Source organism: Scaptodrosophila lebanonensis, unplaced genomic scaffold, assembly GCF_003285725.1.
Source record: "Scaptodrosophila lebanonensis strain 11010-0011.00,11010-0021.00 unplaced genomic scaffold, SlebRS2 tig00000089-arrow-pilon, whole genome shotgun sequence".
Lineage (NCBI taxonomy): Eukaryota > Metazoa > Arthropoda > Insecta > Diptera > Drosophilidae > Scaptodrosophila > Scaptodrosophila lebanonensis.
Window position 1 is genome coordinate 653,790 of NW_022060565.1, and position 18,220 is coordinate 672,009.

Genomic DNA, 18,220 nt, shown 5'->3' on the forward strand with positions numbered 1-18,220 from the left:
TGAGACGCGTACTGATACTGTAAAACCGTTCATTTGGCCGTTCGTTGCGAATCGATTGGAGGGGCCAACACCAGCACCAACACCAACAGCAACAACAACATAAAATTGGCATGAAAACAACTCGGGGGCTAAGACCGAGACCGAGACTGAGACCGAGACTGTAACTGAGACTGTAACTGAGACTGAGACTGCGACTGAGACGGCACTGCTTCAATGATGCTGCATCTACTTGAAAGTGACGGAAATGCGTATCCAATTCATTTATCTATTAATGAGGTTTTACTGTAAGAAGGGGGACGGCCAGCATCCAGTCCAGCTATGGCCTAGCGGAAGTCGGCGTGGGAGTATTTAGAGAGCAGCGGATATTGCTTAAACGAGCTAGCAATTGATGCTGCGAGTCCGATTGCTGCAACTTCCCAAGCAATCTCAACACTCGCTACCCGCACCCAAGCTATCTTCAGAGCTCCCCGGCCAGAATCCGTGACATGTTCAGTTTCATCGTCCCTGTCTCCATCTCCGTCTCCGCCTCCGCCTCCGCTTCGCCTCTGTCTCTTATCCTGGCGCATATATCTTGCCATAGCTTTGAGCGGCTTCCGTTCTCTTCTGTCCGCTGTCCAATAGCTGGACAGTTGGATCGGGGGCGCACATTATAAGCAGCCGACGCGACGTTGCGATTGTTGTTGTTGTAGTTACTGTTGCAGTTGTTGCTGGTTGTCGCCTCTTGTTTTGCATACGTTCCGCGCATATTTCAAAATTAGTTCACAAGTGCTTGGAGCCGGGAACAATTGGCATTGTGAGTTGGACAACGATCGATCTGTCGGTCGGGCATCGGGCATCGGGCAGTTGGGTTGGTCGATTGCTCCTTCGATTGCTGCTGGAATTGGCGGCATTCAATGTGTTGCAATTGATTAACTTGTGACCGGCATGAAAAATGCAGCGAGTAAATTATTTCGTTCGCTCTGCATTCAAATCGTTTGCATAATTCTGGTTTTCCAACATGAAATCAATTCCAAACATCTTCTGAATCGGTGCCAGCTATTGCATGTCTTGTCCCTTAACGGAATATTTAGACGCGATCAGTGGAAAAATAAAAATAAGACACAAGACCTATTTGTTTAACTTCTTGCTTAAGTAATTGCCCAATTGAAACATCATTTTCAACAATGAAGGTAATTTAAAAAGGACTTGCTGGGCCGTATTCACACTGATACAAAAATGCTAACTAACTGGGGCCAAAGAATTGGGATTGTATTGGGGTTTATAAAAAGAATCTCACTTGACACAGGAGCAAGCCGTATTTAAATCAAGTCAAAGGAACCAAATTATTAAACGATTTAATGAACTAGAGGAATTATGATAGAAATTGTCAGGGAGATAAGGCTTTCTCTTTGTGTCTCATATTCTGTGTTTTCTGGGATTTGAATGATCTGAGTTAATGCATTATTTTGCACTATAAACCTGATTTTGTCTCCGAATAGTATAGCTGTGCTCATTATTAATATATGGAGCTATGGAAGGATTTTAAATAAATTTTATCTGTTCTTTCTCTATTTCTTTCTCTCTGTGTGTGTTTCCTTAAAGAAACAAACACAAATATAAAATTTTCAAATGTTGTTTTCTGAAATACACCCAAGCTAATTACAATTTTGCTTCAACCTTTAATTCAATATATATTTCACTATTAACTATATATTGCTACACCTATCATTTATTCAGTTAATATGAAATACTTATCAATGAAAATATTAAAATTTATGAATATATATCTCTCAGAAATGAATGCAGCTTTAAATCTCTATTTAAGGCAATACGTGTCAAATAAATTATAATAAATTTTGATCTTTAATGTAATTTGCAGATTTTGAAAATAAAATGTGATGTGAAATTACTTGATCTTTCAAATAAATGGTTGCTATTATTTTAACGAAATAGAGATCGATTATGTTTGAATATCTTTTCAGCAATAGAAGGACTTGCATGTAATTCGACGCTCTATCCAGGAACGAATGTTAGTAAATATCTTTACAGATTTTATTGACTTTTATTATTGAAAAAATATTTTTTTAATATTATTTTAACGAAATAGAGGTCGATTATGTTTGGATATCTTTTCAGCAATAGAAGGACTTGCATGTAATTCGACACTCTATCCAGGAACGAATGTTAGTAAATATCTTTACAGATTTTATTTACTTTTATTTATGAAAAAATACTTCCTGAAGTTGATTCAAGAATCCCAAATACTTGATAGATGAAAGAAATGAGCGATTTTTTTGGTTTTATAGCTCTTATGTTATCAGTTTAATGTCCTCCATGTTTGTTTAAAAAAAAATGAAATTCTTAAAAATAATTGTCTTCCTTAAGCTAAATTGTCTTCCATAAATTTTTAAGACTAAGTGCAGGCACAAGTGCGTTAAAACTAATTTGTACAATAATCTTGCCAAAAAAATGTTTCTTAAGAACTACGATAATAAATACTATTCGCTGAGGTAATACTTTGCCAATCAATGGTCGAGTTGCGTTTTTGGGGGGCGGGGGCAGGCATGCTGACTAGTTGCTGGAACTGGTAGAGTTAGCGCTTTAGATACGCATTACAGATCATCCTGCCAGAGTGAAATGTAGTCGAGTATCTCCTCATCCTCGCCACCAGAGCTGCATGAATTATTCGGATAGTCGTCGTAGCTGGTCTCCTGTTTCAGGCCATAGTAGCTGGCATTTGTAGCGGAGTTCAAATGCGCTGAAGATTGCTGGCCATAGTAGGAGTGAGTGTCGGAGCTATTGGAGCTATTGCTGCCCATGGAGCTGACGGAGCCCGTCGGCGAGCTGAGCTGCAGTTGCTGTTGCAGGGCGAAGAGGTGTTGCTGCTGCTGCTGGAAGTGCAGTTGCAATTGCTGCTGCTGTTGCTGCTGCAACTGTATCTGTTGCCCCAACTGTTGATCTGAGTGTTGTTGCTGCTGGTGCTGCGACTTGCTCTTGCCATCGCTCTCGTCAATCAGACGCTGCAGCCGACGTATGTACTCCACGGCCATGCGCAAGGTGTTCACCTTACTGAGCTTCTTATTGGCGCCCGGTCCGATGCCGCGTCGTCCATTGCTGAGATCGGCAATGACAGCAACGGGTATATGTTGCCGTAGGTTGCTGAAGCCATTGTTGACCTGCTTAACGCGATTGCGCTCGCGTGCATTGCGTCGCACCACTGAGGCGCCACCATTGCCCAGACCCAGGCCCAGGCCCAGACCCAAGCCCAGACCAAGTGACTCGTAGCTCGTGCTGGGTTTGCTGTAGGGCAGAGGTGCGATATGACGAGGTCGCTCCGACTGATAGATGCTTTGGTTTTCGCTACCCAATGCCATACTGATGTGGTGTTTTAGTGTGTTGCAAGTGTGGACTGTCTTTGCTGCTTTCTGCTGGCTGCTTGCTGCTTGCTGCCTTGTATTGCTGGCCCTAAGACGGCTGGCACTGTTCTGATGCCCTTCCCTGCGCTGGCACGCTATTTATAGGCCATCGCCAGTCATCCACAAACTCAGTGCGCACGCACGCATGCGCAGCAGGCTCACCTGCCCGGACTCTGTCCCCCTGTCTGTCTTACCTGTGCACACAAAAGGTGCAAAACTCAACAGCAGCAATAGCAACAACATCAGCAGCAACAACAACATCAGCAGCAGCAGCAGCGGCAGCAACAGCAGCGGCAGCAACAGCATCAGCGACCCTCTCGCTCAAGGATCGTTCGTATTGGCCTCTCATGAGCACACACGCTCACACATCTTGCTTCTCACTCAAAAACGCTCTTTGAGCGTTTCCCCCGATCCAGGTGCGTTTTGAGCGCTTTTCGCATCTGGGAAGAGTTTCGTTCCCAGTTGCTGAAGTGCTCGCTCGCTTGGCCTGTATTGTGTGTGTTTGAGTGTGTGTGTGCATGTGTGTGTGCGTGTGTGTGCATGTGTGTGTCCCCATCTCGGCGATGCTCATTACGATCATCGCAATCATCATCAGGTTGGCTCGGGTGTCGCGTGCCGGCTGCGATCCGGTTTAAAGTCGCTTTTGCGGTCGTGTGGCTCTCCGACTGCAACTTGGGGCAAACAAATTGGCTGCCTCGCTTTTGGGCTGCCTAATGAAAGTTGCCCGCATTGCCGATAGCCCCGACTTAGATACATGCATATATCATATAAGTGTATATGGCGTTTAATGCTTTAATAGCTCAGGACTCTAGCTCAACCCTCATCGCTAGGGTATGTCGCTATGGCAGTCATAAATCAAGCTCGATGTGCTCTGAAAAATTATGCACATTAAGCAGCTGAGTCAAGTCCTTGTCCTTGCCCTTGCCCTTGCTCTTGCCCATCCTAGATTTTGCGCTCAAGGCCTAGCTGGGGCCCAGCTTGATTTCTAGCCAACAGAACCGTTCAAGTCAACACCTCGCTCGGCAGCAGTTTTCTATTAACACTTCGATCATCGCTGCTACTCTGCTAATGCCTCGATCCTCTTTATGGGCAACGTAGCACCCGTTGCGCCAAGGCCAAGGACTGCATATTGTACACACTGCTGGGGCTCCTGCGGCCTCTCTATTCTCTATACATAGTTCGCTATTCTCTAATTTGAAAGCATTTAACTTGCAAAGAGGTCGCTGCTCATTTGGATTTCAAAGGCCGACGCGTCGGTCCACACGCTGGTTTACAACGCGTTGCGCGACATGAACTGCTGACCTTTGGCACCAGATCGGCGGTTGCACGCTAGGCAACCAAAGCCAAAGGCCTCTCTTTGAAGAATGGGCGCGTGCATGCTGTGCAGCATTTAGCACTTCTTTAAAGGATCATATTGCGACACTTCCAGGACGCACATCTGTTGGACCGAAGCGACCAACTGGCCACGGCACAGGACGCAGGACACTGGACACAGGACACTGGACACAGGACACTGGACGCAGGCAGGCAGCGAGGACCGAAGTCCCGGTTAACTTTTGGTCGGACCGATGCTAACATCCGGTTCGAGTCCATGCAAATCGCGGCTGCTTTGACTTCCTTTTGCATTTCTAGCGAAAAATTACTGTTTATGCAATAGAAATTTGACTTGCTCCGATTCCAATGGCCAATAGTGAGCTCCCAGTGTGTTCCCAGTGAAAGGCAACCAGTTTCTGTCGGCCTTCTTGTTGTCTGCTTCTTGCTCGCAATAATTCCCACTTGCACTTTTTTCTGGCTGCCGCATCGCCCAGCCCCAAAACGATGCCCTGGCATGCGAACCGAGCGCGTCATTATTATAAATTGTAAATTATTTAACGTTATACGGTTTAATTTCCGAACTGAACGACGACGGCGACAACGAAAGCGAGCGCGACAGCGACAGCGACAGAAACAGTAACAGCAAGAGGAAGAGCGACGATGATGGCTCTGGCCGATGTACACATGTCCCACGATCTGGGGTCTGGCGTACGCCGATTGCCGACTGCCGACTGCTTAATGCCCAGCAACAACAAATACTCCGATTAAGGCTTTGTAGAGTAAGACGCCGACGCCATACAGTGGGCTAAGTACATAGTTCACAAATAATTCCAATCACACTCAAAAAAATAAATAAAACACAGGTGAATTCAACTATTTACACTTGGATCCAACTATTTTTACCAACGATTGTGCACCATCGTGTGTTTTAGTAGATATAAAGTGTAAAGATTTAAAATCACAAGTGAATTTGTGTTCGTAGTAGAGATGGGCACGGGCCGGCTATTTTCGGCCCGACACGACACGGCCACGAAATTAACTTTTAGAAACACGCACGCGCACGCACGACGAAAATTTTTCTTAACACGGCCCAACACGAACTTTTTATATATTAAATATAAAAATTAAAAAAAAAATATATATATATATAAACATTACAAATTTTTATTCAGAAAGATTATCTTATCAATATTTGAGCTAAGAAGCCGAGTACGTCGCTCATTTAAAATATGTCCAGAAGTGGAAAAAACTCGTTCGCTTGTTGCAGAGCTGACAGGGATATTGAGTATATGCCTTGATAATTGCCGTAGCATTTTACATTTTGTTGTTTTTTTCCAGAATGTTAGCACACAAATTCCTGGATCAACTACACTACTTATATAGTCATCTATTTCAATATCCATTCTTGACCTGTCCAATTTAATTTTTTTTTTGAATTATTAGTGTCCAAAAATTCAGAAAAGTCGTGTTGACTATTGGGTGCTTCGTTTTCTGATTTTAGTGTTCTTTCGTGTTTCCTCGTGCGTGTTTTGTCGTGCCTTTTTGGCTCAACACGAACACGCACGGCCACGCACGAAATCGGAATTTACAACACGAACACGCGGGCCCACGCGTGGCACGAAGTGCCACGACAAAAAACACGGCCCGTGCCCAACTCTAGTTCGTAGGCTTGGTTCACTTCAAACGTTTCTTTTTCATAATTATAAAATATTTTCCCACTTTTTTGTAAACTCTGCTGTATTTCAACTCTTTTCAATAATGGAAAGTTTCTTATATATATTTAATTTATATAGAACAAAAATTCTATCAGAAAGTAACTTTCAAATTGAAAATGTTTTTTTATTATCCCTATCTTGACTTTTTTTTATGCCTTCTATAGCTTAGATCAGATCAATATTGAATTGAATGAATTGAATAACACTTAAATAACGAAGTTTTACACTTTGTTTTGAATATTGCTCATATTAAAATCACTAATTGAACATGTTTTTAGTAAAAATTACGATGTTTAAATTTGATTTGAATATGATAGAACATAAAATTGAATATGAAAATGTTCATCTAAAATTCAATATATAATATAATATTAAATTTTGTATATTTTTTGAAAACATGTAAATATATAAAAAAAAAAGTACTTGTAATTATTATTTTATGTTCAACGATTCATTAAATATTGGTTAAATAGTTGTAGTTGTATTTTATATTTGTTTGACAGACTCGCGCCACTGTGGCTTTAGTTGTGGCTCGAATCTTGCTGCGAATGTGACTGCGACTGCGAATATGTGAATATGAGTGCGACTGGACCAACAACAAGAACAACAACAACAATAATAATAATAACGGCTCGACTGCATGCAGATATGTATGAGCATATTTGAGTGTGTGTTTTGCAGCAGAAGCCGCTGCCGCTGCCGCAGCAGCAGCAGCAGCAGCAGGCGCTATCATTATCTGACACAAAAATTTAATATAAATTATGTTGACATGTTGGCTTAAATATGTACGCATATCGCAGCTTATACTACAGTCGATATTCAAGCGGCCATGGGTCTCAAAGAGCCGACTGTCATAATTGAGCGGGTCAGTTGGTTGTGGTAGCAACGATGGCAGTGCCAGTGGCTGTGGCATCAGCATTGGCATCGGCGTTCGGTGGCCACTAACTAGTCCAATAATTGCTAGTAAGACACACACAGACAAGAGCTGGACGCGGCCAAAGTGAATGAAGTCGTCATTAATATCGACTCGACCTGTCAATAACTTGACATCGCATCATTTTTCCACACTTCTGGCCCATTGCGTTGCACATTTTCAACTTTCGGACACTTTGTGGCGCGATTGTTGACGCGCCCCAAGCCAAGGTCGTCGTCGTCGTCGTCGCCGTCGCCGTTGCTGCTGCTGCTGCTGCTGCTGCGGCTTTTGAGGCTTTTGAGGCAACGAAGCTAAAATTGCAGTGGCAGTGGCAGTTGTTGTTACTGTCATTGTTGCTGTTATATTTACTGTTGCATTTTGCATAAGTTGGAATTAATCATATAGTACACATACATATATTTACATATAAATACAGTATGTATGTATATGTATGTATGTGTGTTGGAAAAAACAGATTTACTTGTAATGTTGCTTAGGGGAGAGTTGAACTGCTAAGGCTCATAACCGTACTTGGGCTCTGCTTAATACGCTTGCTTAACACCTTGAATGGAGGGGTTAGTATATTTTCGATAGCTGTCGTTAAGCTCATCAATAAGTCGTGATCACTTTAATAAGTTATATGTAATATCTGGATTATAGATTATTGAAAATCACGTAGCTAATAAGTGATAAGATATCAACCGTAATATGGAGTTTTATATGGAGTTTTCTTCAATCCAACTGCTGTTATTAATCTGAGCTCGTACACATTTCGGATGAGATAACCGTCTAGCAACAACAGCTCATTCCCATTGGTTACAACAGCAATATTTCCCCCACCATAGTCCTTAAACCTAACTCAAATTTGTTGCATCCATCGTTCCTAGGTCCGCTATACTTTATGATATAGTAGTGTATATCTTTAAATAAAACAAAAGTTTTTGAAGAGCTCACAAATTTTGTTAAAATGCCTTTATAAACCAACCGTGTTTTCTTCGCTACGATCTATTTTCCCACCGATCGGTGCTGCATGGGTGTACATAATATATGATCTGTAATAATTGGGTTGAAGTCTTAATACAAAATTCGTCATATGGACATTCACAGAGAGGGACTACAGCGAAGCGATTTATTTGAATCTATTTTATGTATAGCGACAGTTTTTATAAATTTGTTCAACAATAAAGACTCTCTTGGGCTTTGTAACACTCTTTTGCTCATTAACATTTTTGGCAACAAAGTTCTGCTTATTATAGCCTGTACCCAAAGGGTGAAAGGCTATACTAGTTTTGTGCGCATGTATGTAACACACAGAAGGAGGCGTGGCAGACCCCACAAAGTATATATATTCTTGATCAGGATGAGAAGACGAGTCGATATAGCCATGTCCGTCTGTCCGTCTGACCGTCTGTCTGTATGAGCGCAAGGATCTCAGTAAGTGCAAGAGCTAGGATAACCAAAATTGGTATCAAGGTTCCTATAAGCCCTAGGCAGAACGAGTTTGTTTATTTTTTCTGATACACCCCCCCACTCCCCCGCAATTCGTATTTTTTCTTATAACTTCCGTAATTCTCGGAATTTAAAAATCAATTTTGGTAGGTACATCCAGTTAGTACTAATGTGTCCGTGTGCCAAATTTCATCATGATAGGTCAATTCTGAAGAAAGTTATAGCCATAAGTAAAATCGCTGCTCATGCGCTGCCTGCAGCTCTGTCGGCAGCTCTGTCGGCAGCTCTGTCGGCAGCGCTGCCCGCAGCTGTTGTTGTTGTTGCTGCTTTGGTTCAACTTTGTGCTGCATACATACACGCATATAAACACGCATAGGTACGTGATGTAAATGTATGCTGTTTAAACTGAACATAAACATGTATTCTAATTTAATTTAATTAATTATTTTAATTAATTAATTCATTCATTTTTTTTAATAATTTAATTTTTTGTATTTTTTTTTTTTTTTAATTTTTCCTTTTTGTGGAGAGTACAGGCTATTTTACTGTCGGACTTGCTCGACTGTAGCGTTCTATCTTGTTTTAAATATAGTTACATGACACACAGGATACATCAGACACTTACTTCTCTTAACTGCAATAACTTTTGAACTCTAATTCACATTTTATTCCCTTCAAACACTGAAAACAAGTTGACATTAGTATTCGATAGCGTTGTTGTATTTCTGGAAAGTGACATTTGAGATACATAATCGCAGTCGCCTGGGAAAATGGAATCAGAATATATTCAAGCAACGCCAATATAAAATAACTTTCAATCGGCGCGTGATAATTGTTGGGCACAGTTGAAGGAAATTTTAGAAAATTGCTTTATACAGATTGCTTTTGAATCAAAGAAACTTAAACATCATGGTTATTGTCGTTATTTATACGAGCATGAGTCAGGTAAAGTACAGTTTGCTCATTTTGGACGCGGATTGTAACATGGCCGAGGATATTGGACCATTGCTGCGAACTCTTAATGAGCCCCATCCGAACGAAGTGGTGGTCAAGGTTTTCTTACATAAGAACATGCGCGATCTTTTCTTAGAGTTTCTGTACTCGGGAGTACCAAAAACTAAGCTCATTTCACATTTTGAGCTCGAAGAAAAGTTTCCCAGCTCCTTTTCAAATGTGAGTCGTCCGGGGACAACCGTACCTGTTGGCGTGTTCTCCTCGAAGAAGGAGAGGCGCGCCCTGGTAGCCGAAGCCATAAGCACGCTGCGTGGTCCAGAATATGATCGCATTCAGGAACACACGACGGTACAATTTGAAACAATATCGTCCTCGGAGCCGTATCAGGTACAGACTGAGGAAGGCAGTACATGCACTAGCGAGGATGGGTAGGTTCGTTTTTTCAAAAATAATTGAATAGCAGGCTATTGATTTTGAACAACTTTTTTGGAGCAGAAGTCAAGTAACAGATTGAGGCAATGGACACAAATATGTCATGCTCTTGGCATACGGAAGCAGAACATATTCAGGATCCTGTACACCTTCTAGATGAATAACAAAATATGAATGCACGATGGAAGTCAGCCAATCAAGGCGATTTGACTGTACATACTTCTTAGATTCCTACATGTTTAACAAGCAAAACTTTTAAATAAATACGTTTATATGTGGAATAGCATATTAAATATAAATGCACTTATATTTGTATGTATTGTCAGGTTATTTTGTTGTTGTTCAAAAAGTGCACAAATTGTTGGTTTTGTTCCACTGTTTCGCCCATTGAACCTAGCAGCACTGCTGTTTATTTATTTATTTATTGTTAATTACTTTATAGTGCAACAAGTGGAGTCACTTATATGTTAAAGCACTAGTCACTTAAAGAACTCTGTCGCTAAACAGAGTTTACATATGTACCATATTAGTTAGTTTTTAATGCGTTTGTATTGAAAGTTGAGACAAGGAATAATAAAAAAAGAAAAGTCAATTTGTTTTTAGCGACATTAAAGAAAAATAAATTAATCTAATAATAAATAATAAATCGATTTCATTTTCCTTCAACTGATTTCTTTGCAGCACGCTCGTTCGACGGCTATCGCTCAAGGGGCCAAAGTTTTTCATTTTTAAATATGTTTATTATTTACTTAGTTTTGTACAAAACTGCTTAATTAAGTTCTGAAACTCATAATATCGGGTGACAATGGAGGAAATAAGTGATAATAACAACAATTATAACAATAACGTTGTAATGATAGTAATAGTAACAGCAAAAGTAAATACATTTATTTACACTTAGTAACAATTTATTGGCATCAACTCAATGATCTACTAGAGGCTATTCCGGCGACTCCGGCCACCTCCACGAGTATCACCCCACTTGGCACGCCGAGTGACATTGACCGACACGACCGCGACATGACACGACACCAACAAAATGCGACCATTGTCCACTGGCAGGCTGTCAAATGTTCATGGGCATCAAACGGCGGCGTCGACACATGAAAGCACAAAAGCCGCGCCCGACCTCGGCCAGCGACTCCGACTCCGACTCTGACTCCGAGTCCGACTCCCACTCGATGTTGTCATCAGTCCGCGGTCTGATTTATGTGCGTCTGTCAGCGCTCGTCGTTGGAACGATGGCCACTTCTAAGGTGCGCATTTTGACGCCGCCAGTTCTATTGGCCATATACTCGTATATACGCGATATTTATGGCACTGCGCGTGCTGGCTACCAAGATGCTACCGGGATGGTACCGGGGAGCACGGGGTCCAACTATCGATTCGACTGTGGACGACCAAAGAGCGCGAGCGATTTTTGATTAATTGTAATGCGAGAACTTTGATTAATTGCAAGTCGGCGTTCGTATTGGTGATGCTGATGGCGATGACGTTGCTGACTCTGACTCTGACGCTGACGCTGATGGTCTCGCGGCTGCAACATAACAATTTGTTTTGGCATTGCATTAAATCAGCAATACCTCCATAAAGGTGATGAGGCTCCATATCCAGCGTGAGATTGTTTGAACAACACCTCGCTCATTAGAGACAGCAAAGACAAGAGGTGTACAAGTAGAAACTTCATTCCTCCAAATATTATTAAATAGATTGAACACTCAATTAATATGTCCATTAACATATGTATGTACTATATGCGATTTAATTTATTAAATTAGTTCATTTCGACATTAAACATTTTTAACAAGAGTAAACACTTAAATAAAGTTTGCTGAACCAGTCGTTCCCATGGCAGCTATATAATAAATGCAACATTTGTATGAAACTTCAGAACAGGGACAGAAAATTCAGTGACTTAGGTGTTAGGGTATTATAAATACAGAAAATATCAAGTTGTCTTCAAAATATCTTTATAAAAAAAGGGTTTTAATCTATCTATTATGGTTTTGTTCTGTACGGGCGGACAGACAGGCGACCATGTCTACCACGATGCCTCAGATCATGCTGATATATTCCCCTTCTCTCTTCGGATACAAGGTCTAATAATTCATATTGAAATGAATAGCGAATATTATTTCATTCTCGTTGTATTGACATGATCATAGGAAAGAAGGGGCTATTTTTTAAAATATAGTAAGTTAGGGGCACTTCTTGTATTTTCTAGTTTAGCGCAAGTTAATATTAAATCTCGGTCTAGACAAGTTTTGTGCCAAGAATCGGGTGTCTGAATGAAAAACTTGAAAATATTCGAAAATATAATTTCTAAGTCTTAATTTACGCTTTGGGGCTCTACAATTTACAGCTTCAGGATAATAAATATTACTCACCCTCAATTATGTAATATGCTTAGAATCTTTCCGAGTAGTGATGAATTGAAGTTAAACACTAGACCAACAACATTTTGGCCAACTCTTTAGGCCCTACTGTAGTGTATTGAGTGCGAATGTGAAAAGCATCGCTATATTTATGAGTTCCTTGAGATTTATGAATGAAGCGTTGCTGGCTGGTTGTGCGACCTTCGGTGCATGTTGTCAAAATTCCAAAAAAAAACCAAAAATAAAAAAATAATAATAATAAGGAAAAGAGAATGAGGTAGAGGTAGAATAAGCGACGACGCGCATCACTCAAAAGGGTGTGCGGCAGTTCCTGCTCCACTCAGCAGTTGGTACTGGAGCGATGCCAAGTCGCCGGTTCTCATTCTCTCGTCCATGGTTGCGAGGCTGCAATTATGCAAAAAGTTGTCAACTTGTTGCATGGGGCAAGGCGTGGCAGCCTAGCAGCGCAGCAACGCAGCAACGCAGCAACGCAGCAGCGTGACTATCAACAAAATACAATCAACAACAAATCAACGGCACGAACAAAATACAAGTTGAAAACATATATATACTATATGTGTATGTATGTATGTATGTATATGTATTGTGCGATATATTGGCGAAATGCTAAAAAATGCTACTTGCAAAATGTCAAAATTCGTCGGCCGCAAGCGACAATTTACATGTCGCGCGCGCAGTTCCAAAGGCAGCGGCATGTGGGGAGGAGATGCGCGAAGCCGGAGCTGAAGTTGGAGCTGGAGCTGGAGCGGGAGCGGGAGCCGGAGCTGGTCAACCAAAACCAATCAACGCGTCTGTCAAAAGCGGCAGCTCTGAATTTGTATGTGTGTGTGGTTGTGCTGTGGCTGCTGTGGTCGCTTATCGGTAGCCGTGCTGAAATCAGCTTCTGGCACTCACGCGCTGCCAGCCATCCACAGACTCTCGCGATCCGCTGCCCATTCACCGGGCTGGCTGGCTGGCTGGCTGGCAGCCGTCGTGCTCGTTCGTCCTGTCACAATTACAACAGCAAGTGCACAGAGGGCGCGCAGACTAATGACAACGGCGGCAGCAACAACACCAGCAACAACAACAGCAATATTACAGTTGACATGGAAACTTGATATTGCACACGGGCCAGTGGACTGGGGCTGCGGCTGGAGCTGGGGCTGGGGCTGGGGAGGATTTCGAAGGGTGCAGAGGCCGATCGGGCAGCCCGTCGGACAGGCATTGGCGTGCGCGTGCAGTGCAATTAACTCTGTAAAGTTGTTACAGCAACAGCAACATGAACATCTATACCAATAACAACAACCACAACCACAGAAGCAACATCCATAAGCCGAGTAGCGATGCAACACTTGACATTGAGCGGCACACGCACAAGGCAGCAATAACAACAACAACAACAACATCAACAACAACAGCAAAGCGGACGGCGACAATTTCACCTGTTGCTGCTACCTGCTACCTGCCGCATCGCCGCTGACACAGTAACTTATATTTGCATGCCACGCACAGTGCGTTGAAAACAAAAAGCTAACTTTATAATTTGTCATTCGATTCATACAGCAGGTATGTTTGTCTATAGACTAACTATAGAGCCATCAAAGATTTCTATGCAAATTTCCCAACATCTCAGCATATCTAATTTCATTTAATATATCTACAAAAAATATCAAAGTGCAAAATAATCTTTTACGGAATCCGTTTCAATGATTGTGGTTCCTGATTGAATTTATTTGTATACGTAAAGGTGTCCGGTTCATTTTTGATATTGATGTGAGGAAAGGGGCTTAGAACATCGAGTCAACTAATTGATCTCATTTACTGCCGCTGTTGGGCCACTGTGCAGCTGATTTAGACTAGGAATTGTGGATTTGTACTTGGTTGGAGCCCTCGCTCTTACAACTTACTGGCCACACAATCGGCCACAAAATGGCCGACTGATGGGCACACACTCGTACTCGTAGTTGAGAAGATGAGATCGGAACATATCGGATCAGATCAGATCAGAGCAGGCGGGTGGCAACCACACGTTCAATCATGTAATGCAGTCAGGGAGCCAGCCAGCCAGCCAGCCAGTCGGTCAGCCTAGATTCAAAGCCACAAGAATCAATGACGGTCACTAATTAAAGGCAGCAGGCCGGATGGCATGCAGCAGGTCGTGCGCCGTGCCAAGAGACGTGTACACTTGAGGTCAGGGTCAATTGTCGTACATCATTTTGGCTCGTTAACAAGCAAATGAATGGCAGCAAGTGCAAAAATGCGGCCACACGCTGTGCTGCTCTCGATCGAGGAGAGGACTCCTAGGGGCGAGGCAGGGTGTACCGAAGTAGGGCAAGACGGAGGCTATCATTACAGGGGCAGAGAGGCGTCCCAGTCGAGATTGGAAGGCGTTTGCGGATCATTCAGATTCACATTCACATTCGCATTTCGTTCGCTCGTTCGTTCGTTCGTTTGTTTCTTCGTTTGTTTGCCGTCCAATTAAACTTTTGGGCTCGGAGTGCAGCCGTGGGTAATTATATTTGATAGGCGGGCATATAGTGGTCTCGACTATAGTTCATGGGGCTGGCCAGCACACTCAGCACATCATTAGATGTGTGTCTGTAGAAGAAACAGGGTCGCAAAAACTTGCCAATCCTACCTATCATAAAAATAGCTATGTATTACATAGAATTTGGATAGAGTCTATATTGTATCTATATGCATCTATATGGAATGCTAATGGTCTATTTAAAAATAATCAGCAGTGAAACGCATTTCGGAATTAGAATTAAAACGAAGGCAATCTTACAAATACACACACACATTAATACATTAATACATTTACATAATAACAATAATACAAAAGAGCCATAAAAGACATTAAATTTATATATAAATAAAAATTTAACTCCTAAAATGCTGTGTTAAAATGAAAGTAGAACAAATACGTAATGCTATACGCTATAAATTAGATGTTTATCTATATAAGATTATATAATATGTATGTATTGTAGGGCATATTGATATCGATCTTAATTTAAGGGTAACCTAATACTTGTGTTGCTAGATATTAGATAGTTATTATCCAAATAAATAAATAAAATAAAATGCATCAAATATTAGCAAAAGATAGCTTTCTTTTCTTAATTGCAATCCAAGAAATAATTTAAGCTTACATTTCAAATAAGAATCAAGTTCCAGGCCATCGTGTAATGGAATGCTTCTGTATTAGGCATACTTGTAGTACCATGTCATGTGGGAAGATGTGAAGGTTTTAAACACAATTTCAGACAACTTAAGGACGCGTTATACAAGTACTTGGCTTTTACGATATTATATTTTATTTGACTTTATTGTGACATCGCCATTTCTGCCACCCTGTATACGAGTATAGGTGTGTGGAATGGCGAGTGCCCCAGTTGCAGTTGCAAGTCTTGTTGCTGCCCTCAATGGGCGGATTGCGTGCGCAACTAGCACAAAAATTCTTTTGTGTGCCTCATGTTGCGTCTCTCGAAAACTTAACTGATTTTTATTGATTAATTGCCATCATTAGCATATGAGTTGCAGCCGAAGCTGGCTGGGACATGATTGATATGAGCCGTGGTAGCTGCTGGGCGCGCTGACGTGAGTCGACTGCCTGATTGGGACCACCAACGTGGTTGTTGTACTCTTCTTCTTCATCATCCACTTCCACTAGTGGCTGTTGGAATGCGAGCTTATTAATGTGGTCGTGCCCTTAAAAGGGCTGAGCAAGTGCAGCCCAACTTTCGGCATAGACTGCAAACAACAGCAAAAGAAAATATTACAAAAATTGCATGCCAACTTGCTCGCCTTCCGCCTCGGCTGGACAGTTGGTCGCTGTGCTAATTGTTAACAAATTGTGGCCAACTCCGAGTGCCAGCCATAAAGGCAACACGCAGCCCCAGCTCCAGCTTCAGCTTCAGCTCCACCTCCATGACCAGCCCGAGCCCCAGATCCAGCCTTGGCGTCAACTACAACCACGTCTGCATCCATGGGCGCATTGGGGGCGCACGCAAGCGCGCAGTACTTGAAAATCCATTACAGATGCCAATGCTGACACGATATGCAGTTGGGTCACGACACGCATATGTCCAGTGTCTGGGGCTGTGACAGGGAGGGCAGGGGCGAGGGGGGCCAGGCCATGAAAGCCAAGGCGCCACTCGCAAAGGTGGCTGTACAGTAGCACAGAGATATGAGCAATGCCAAATGACTTTATTTGAGCAATTAAGTGCGAACATCAGTGGGAAAGTACAAGCAGAGGCTATAAAGTCGTGGCAGATAATCAAGTGGACAAAAAGCCAAGAAATCAACGGTGGCTCTGGAGGACTGCACAAGTAAGGTGACATTCCATTACAATGACAAATTATATAAGTTTTCTTTTCGACTTGAATCCTGTTATTTCCGATGTAATAATCTACTTCAGAAGTCTACAAATGTATATTGCAGATCATTATTCGAATATTTGCAATGCTTTTCAAAACACTAATCTATAAAGGCGTCCAATCATTTCCTATATATAGTAAGTGGGCTTAAACTAACAAAGCCAACAAGCATAAGCAAAAGTTTGCTAGATAATGAATACAATATCGCTATATTTGATAAAATTCCACAGCAGCAGAGGAGAGTAGATGGAGAGGAGTGATGATGGAAGGAGAGTAGATGGAGAGAAGAGACGATGAAAAGGAGAGTAGATGGAGAGGAGGGATGGTGGAAGGGAGAGTAGATGGAGAGGCCAGCCACACATCGCAAACCCAACACCCATCACGATAAGTCCACAGAGCCCAGGCCGCTTGTAATTCAAATATTTACAAAAAAAAAAAAAACATATGGAACTACTAGAGAAAGATTCAAAATAAAACGGACTGCCAAATTATTTATTCATTATAATGTTAGGTTTTGTTATCTTACCATAACTAAGGACTTATTGGTCCTTTGTTCGTTATAGAAGCTGCAATATTTGCGCTTGGCAATTTACAGTAGCACAAAAGGAGTGTGTTTAGTGGCTTTCTCTGGGATGTAAGGAGTTGCAAAGCTTCTTTTCAGAATTTCCGTAATTGTACTTTTCCAGGAACATTATTTGGTTCCTTTTTCAGTTACCTTGAATTTCATTCTACACCTTCAACTTCTCTCTGCTTTGAAGCATGCATTTTCTCCGTACAGATGATGGGAGGATATTTATACCCTTGAATGTAATTGCATTTAAAATTAAGCGATCTCACTATTCGCAGAGCTCTATGGTGCAGTGGGCGATCTTTTTTCTTCTCATTTGCCACATTTCAAATATCTTTATCGAAGAGTTAGTGGCGGGGTTCGCCCGTAATTTTGTAGCGAAATATAAAAAGGTGTAAAAGCCACCGACAGGTTATATCTGAAGCCAATGCTACATAAATATAATTTAGTTGCATTCGCCGAGATTGAAATTATATTGAATGGTCGCACGATGCGATAATATCGGACCAACTTCAACAGCGTGAACATGATTAAAATAATGACTATAGCAGAACAACAACCACAACAACAACAACAACTAAACCTAAATGCTGCAATAACTTTCCTTTATCAGCAACAACTACAATATGCGATATTTATGTGTTTAAAGAGAGCAACTTAAAGGTAAGTTCAATTGAGGCCCGTCCTGTCCCGTCCCGTCCCGCCTGCTCCCGTCCTGTCCTG

General features: G+C 41.8%; 2 protein-coding genes across 3 annotated transcripts; one reads left to right on the plus strand and one right to left on the minus strand.

Moving 5' to 3' along the window:
• Nucleotides 1-2,591: 2,591 nt before the first annotated feature.
• On the minus strand, nucleotides 2,592-3,353 carry LOC115626916 (achaete-scute complex protein T5). The gene has a single exon (XM_030522426.1). The coding sequence runs from the start codon at nucleotides 3,351-3,353 to the stop codon at nucleotides 2,592-2,594; it is 762 nt and encodes a 253-aa protein (XP_030378286.1).
• A 6,335-nt stretch (nucleotides 3,354-9,688) lies between these two features.
• LOC115627006 lies at nucleotides 9,689-10,357 on the plus strand. Of its 2 annotated transcripts, none has more exons than XM_030522522.1 (2): nucleotides 9,689-10,168; nucleotides 10,236-10,357. In XM_030522522.1, exons 1-2 carry the CDS (start codon nucleotides 9,696-9,698, stop codon nucleotides 10,252-10,254), a joined length of 492 nt encoding a protein of 163 aa, XP_030378382.1. In that variant the 5' UTR covers nucleotides 9,689-9,695; the 3' UTR covers nucleotides 10,255-10,357. The 2 variants fall into 2 exon arrangements, with proteins under 2 accessions (XP_030378382.1, XP_030378383.1); XM_030522523.1 differs by having other exon boundaries at nucleotides 9,689-10,172; nucleotides 10,236-10,352.
• The last annotated feature ends 7,863 nt before the right edge of the window (nucleotides 10,358-18,220 follow it).

Bases quoted from the DNA above. Each gene is read 5' to 3' on its own strand.
- LOC115626916 (XM_030522426.1), bottom strand. From the start codon at position 3,353: ATGGCATTGGGTAGCGAAAACCAAAGCATCTATCAGTCGGAGCGACCT.
- LOC115627006 (XM_030522522.1), top strand. From the start codon at position 9,696: ATGGTTATTGTCGTTATTTATACGAGCATGAGTCAGGTAAAGTACAGT.